General features: G+C 47.1%; 1 protein-coding gene across 1 annotated transcript; it reads left to right on the forward strand.

The window, feature by feature from the left end:
* The first annotated feature begins 2,297 nt into the window (after nt 1-2,297).
* LOC119344064 lies at nt 2,298-3,811 on the forward strand. Its single transcript, XM_037614692.1, has 2 exons — nt 2,298-2,439; nt 2,545-3,811. The coding sequence occupies exon 2, from the start codon at nt 2,591-2,593 to the stop codon at nt 3,671-3,673; it is 1,083 nt and encodes a 360-aa protein (XP_037470589.1). The 5' UTR covers nt 2,298-2,439; nt 2,545-2,590; the 3' UTR covers nt 3,674-3,811.
* Nucleotides 3,812-5,007: the final 1,196 nt, after the last annotated feature.

Below are 5,007 nucleotides of genomic sequence, written 5' to 3' on the forward strand. Positions count from 1 at the left end.
CCCTCACTTAGCCCCTCTCAAATCCTTGCAAATCGATTGGGTTGGTCCGTGGATCTAGTGTCATTTTCGTTCGTTGAGGTAACCTCCTTCATCTCACAAATTTTTATTGGTTGGATTTGCCCATTTGGATTGATTTGGTCTTGTTGTTCCTAACCCTAGTTTTGAACATGGATATCTAATGTGATGTTTTTAGTATTGTTGTTCCAATGGTGTGTTGCATTGTGATGTTGCAGAGTGCGTCTCCGGCCTCCAACGGTCAGGAAGGGCGGTAATGGCTGTCGAGTTCTGTAAGTGCATCTAGTGCCACCCCTAGTTGGTTTTGGAGTATTGACGACAAAGTTGGTTGAGGGACTAATGCGTTTGTGAGAATTGCAGGATAACGCAGGTAGTGTCCCTCATTGATTCGGTTTACCTACCGGAGATGACCCCTAAAAATGTATGAAGACATTAAAGACAATGGTGGTATGAGAAGATATTCATATTGAAGACTATGACATGAGAAGACATTGCGTGAAGACTTTGGAGCGCGAAGACTGTGTGTTTTCGTTGTTTTGTTTCTTCTTTGTTGAGTCATAGGAACCACCGTACTGTTAAGTGGGGTCCAAGTGAACTAAGTCAGAGTGACTGAAGTGATGCTCAACCCAAATTCTATGTCTTCGAGCGAAGACAATGAGAGCAAATCTTATCCAGAGCTGGATGAGTCAGCTTTGCTTGTAGCCCAAGTAAAGTTGTCGCGTGTGTTTGAAATCTGACCGTTGGAACACGTGTCAGTTCCTTAGTGACCCAGAGTCATTTTGGACAAATCAGGTCGGGTTGCCTAGTGGCTATAAATAGCCCACCCCCTACACCATAAATTGGTGGCTGCTCAGAGTTTGTGCACGGCTTTTGTCGTTTGAGAGCAACCCACCTCGAAGCATTTGAGAGAGGGAAATCCTTGCGAGGACAAAGCCCAAACACCCAGAGCCAAAGAGTGTTAGGCATCACTGAAGTCTTTCTGTCTGTGTGACCTGAAGACTTATTACACTTGAGGACTGTGAATCCTCCAGCCGGTTAGGCGTCGCGTTCTGAGCATCCAAGAGTCATTGTGGATTGCCGGTGAATGAAGTCTGTGAAGGTTTGGAAGTCTCCCTTGAAGACTTACCAGAGTGATTGGGCGAGGACTGGGTGTCCTTAGCTCAAGGGGAATAAGGTGAAGGCACAGTCTTCTGAGTTAAATCTCAGCCTCCCTAACTAGACGTACAGTTGTCACAGCAACTGGAACTGGTCCAACAAATCATGTGTCTTCAACAAACAACTGGTTCTATCCCTTCCAACCTTACTTAAGTTTCTCTTCATGAAGTCATTGCTTATCTGTTCATATGTTTGACTTCATTGCTTGACTACTATTATTGATTGGCTTCATACTATCTTCCATCTTGATCCTTAGTGCCTAACTGCTATTAGTCTTGTACTTTCATATCGTTACAAACTTGACTATGGCTTGTTTAGGTTAGTTTATCTTCCGCTGCATATCAATTAAGTTGTTTCTGTTGTTTGTCTTCGAAACTTCCAAGTTTTGAAGACTTTCATAAAAATCGCCTATTCACCCCCCCCCCCATCTAGTCGATACTAGCACTTTCAAGTTTAGCCATGGTGGTGTGCCTTTAAAGTCGAGCACAAACTGGAGAAGGTCCATTCTTCTAAAATAAGGCTCGTAGCGACGGTCATACACAAGTGACTCACGTGGGTTGTGGCCTCTCAACCGTAGTACTGGAGGAACCTACAAAAATCACACGCACAATTTATATACTTCTCTAAACTACTCACAATATACTCACAATATGAGAATCGACAATGTATATACATAATTACCTCCCCTCTTTCCACAAGCACAGCACGATGCTTCTCCTCGTAATAATCATCAAGGCCGGGATATTTATCCGGCTCAAACATCCTACAAAATAAGGTACATGGATTTGTTATGATATATGCTTAAAATTATGACCACATCATATACAAAATTGTGTGAGAACTACTACAAATTATCCCAAAGATATAAATCACGAACCACATTACCGACACCAATTCTTTTCAACCTATTTTATCCTAAAGAATCTATCACAACTAATTATTAACAAATGATAGGTTCAACCTAATCCTAAAAAATGGGCTCTCTCTAAATCCAATACTATACAAGTTAACTAAGAATACTTCAACAGTATAGCCCCAAAATATTCATCAAACAAATCATCAAGGTACTCCCCAACACTCCTGTATATATATACTCAAAACACATACCCAAAAGGTCCAGGGAAGACAAGGCTTTGCGTAGGCTGATGCTTGGTAATATGGCCCAATCGGCCCATGGTTTACCATATAAGAGGAGAAGAAAGGAGCGTCTCGTTCCATTCCCCAATCTCGCCGCCGCCGCCGCCGCCGCTTCGTCGAGTCCCGCTGCAGGTATTGCTTAATCTTTTCCGTTCGATTCGTCCAGTTTCCTGGAGTTGCTTGTTCTTGGGGAACTAAGTGGCACGTTCTGATTGATTTTCCGTCTTTTTTGTCTAGTTCGTCCGGATCCGGAAGAAAGAAGAGGAGGAGCAAATTCGGACAGATGAAGGCACGGCAGTTGGTGAACGTGGTGATGCGGAGGTACGGCATGGGCAGCAGCCTCTATGCGGTGAGCCGCATCAAGCCCGAGGAGCAGCTCTTCTACCCATCTACCAAGGAGGCGCAAGCATCCAGCACGGGGGAGATGGAGACCATCTCCATCTCCAGGATGCCCGCGCCCAGCCTGAGGCTGGAGCTCTCCGTCTCCAAGGAGGACAAGAGGCTGGATTTCCTGCCTTTCTACGAGCGCGGCAGCGGCGGGCACAGCAAGATCCTCTGCGTCGACGCCGAGGGCCGCACCGTCCTGTACGACACCGACGCCGGCCTCCTCCACTCGATGCCCTGCCTCGGCACCCCCAAGGGGCCCAACCCTGTCTCCTTCTCCATCCTGGACAGGGAGCCCCGGGATCCCGGGCGGGCGGACGCCTTGTACGTCATGGGCAGGTGCTGCGACTACTTTGACTTCGAGGCCCTCATGTATTGCGACCCCTCCAGCGGCAGGAAAGGCTGGCGGTGGCATCAGCTCCCGCCGCCGCCTGTGCCTCGCGCCGCCGCCTCCGCCGTCGGGTGCCACGCGCTCATCCACGACGAAGGCGACCCCATCCTCGTCGTCTCGTCCGCCAAGACGAGCGGCGTTGGCACCCACTGCTTCAACACGTCCACCAATAGGTGGTTCAAGGCTGGACGCTGGACGCTGCCGTTCGTCGGCCGCGCCGAGCGTGTTAGCGAGCTCGACAACCTCTGGTTTGGCATCGGCGGCGGCTGGCCCTACGACCTGTGCGCGATGGACCTCTACTCCCTCCGCGCCGCCGGCGCCGAGGCTCCGGGGCTGGCGTACAGCTGGGGAGACCTTAGCCTGCCGGACGACTGGGTGATGATGGACTGCAGCATGGTGTACCTGGGCGGCGGCAAGTTCTGCGTCGCGAAAATCTTTGAGTTCCGCGTCGGCGTTGACCGATTGGGGATGGGTGCTGTCATCTCTGGCTTGGAGGTGGTGCGCCGCGGCGAGCCATCCAAACTCGTGATGGTCAAGCACAAGTCCAAGTTCTACAAGTTTACCAGGGATGAGATCGAGTGTATCCTCTAGAACAATGCTAAGTAGTACTAGCAGGGGAGCAAACAATTTCTAGACGAGTGCTATGTGATGTGAGGATTGACTAGTTTCTTGTACAGCAGCACTTGTGTGCGATTTGATTTGGTTGTAATGTAAATTTCCTCCTGCTCCGTTTGCTGTCCCAAATCTAACTTATACTCCCTCTGTTCCTAAATACTTGTCGCTGGGGACTCTCCGACCAGGTGAAAATGGAGTCCTCCATCCACCATCACATCCCCTGCTGTTGCTCTTCTACTCCTCGCTGCTGCTGTAGGTGAGTCCTCTGCCACGCCTCTGCTGTTGGAGTAGAAATTCAATTGAATGGGCAGTAGAGAAATTCAATTCAATTCAATCAAAACTGCACTTTTTGTCAAAAAAAAAAACACAATCAGGAAATTCAGAGACATTAAGATCCAACTCACCCGCGCACAGTTCCACAACTTCTAGCATTTGTGCACTACAACTCTATCGAAAACCAATTTTTGCGTGGCTAATCAACCACATCCTTTTGTCAATCCGATCCTCTTCTTCCAAGGAGTTTGTTAACATCACAATTGGCAGTATGTATGTATATATCTAACTGAAGCAAACAAAAGAGCAATAAGAGTAAGACACCCACCGAGCAGTCACTGCTCAGGCAAAATTCACATGTACGCGATCGTGCAGCACACTGAAATTAGTATGTAAAGCTCACTGTTCTGAAGTTCTGATCAGTTCAGTACCTTATATTAGTAAGCAATAACACAAGCTTCCATACAAGCCAACAAGATACCTGCTACTACTATAGTGTTGATTCTGAATTTGTTTCACATCACAACATGAAGAACACCTGCAAAACAAGCCAATAGAAATGATGAATGCAAAATGTAGCAGTGGGTGAGAAATTGACCGTCAAGACGCGGTTAAGTGCAGAATATTTTGCTTTTACATTTTACCTAATGGTCATTTTGGCAAAAACTGACATGGACATGGAATCAGTTAGGACCCAGCAGCACACAGACCGCAGCTACAAGATTACAACCCCATAGTAGTGAGTGGACGCATGAATAATTTGCCAGCCATATCAACATTGAATATCAATCAGGTTCAGTAACCATGGGCTCACACAACACAACACAAAAACAAAGCACACAACTGCTGAACTACACTGAAACTTAAACATGGTTGGAATGCTACTAGTCAATGAATCACCAAGAACAATGAGATCATCTTTTTCTTCAGATAATAATGGAGTACTTATGGGACATAATTATCTTAGTTTAGGCTCCTTCAGTAATGAGCTTAGCTGTGAGATACTCCATTTGTGGTGATAAGTACTCCATTTGTGG

This window comes from Triticum dicoccoides, unplaced genomic scaffold (assembly GCF_002162155.2).
Source record: "Triticum dicoccoides isolate Atlit2015 ecotype Zavitan unplaced genomic scaffold, WEW_v2.0 scaffold152074, whole genome shotgun sequence".
NCBI classification, from domain to species: domain Eukaryota; kingdom Viridiplantae; phylum Streptophyta; class Magnoliopsida; order Poales; family Poaceae; genus Triticum; species Triticum dicoccoides.

What these genes read in the sequence shown, in the direction of transcription:
- LOC119344064 (XM_037614692.1), top strand. Translation starts at nt 2,591, where the DNA reads ATGAAGGCACGGCAGTTGGTGAACGTGGTGATGCGGAGGTACGGCATG.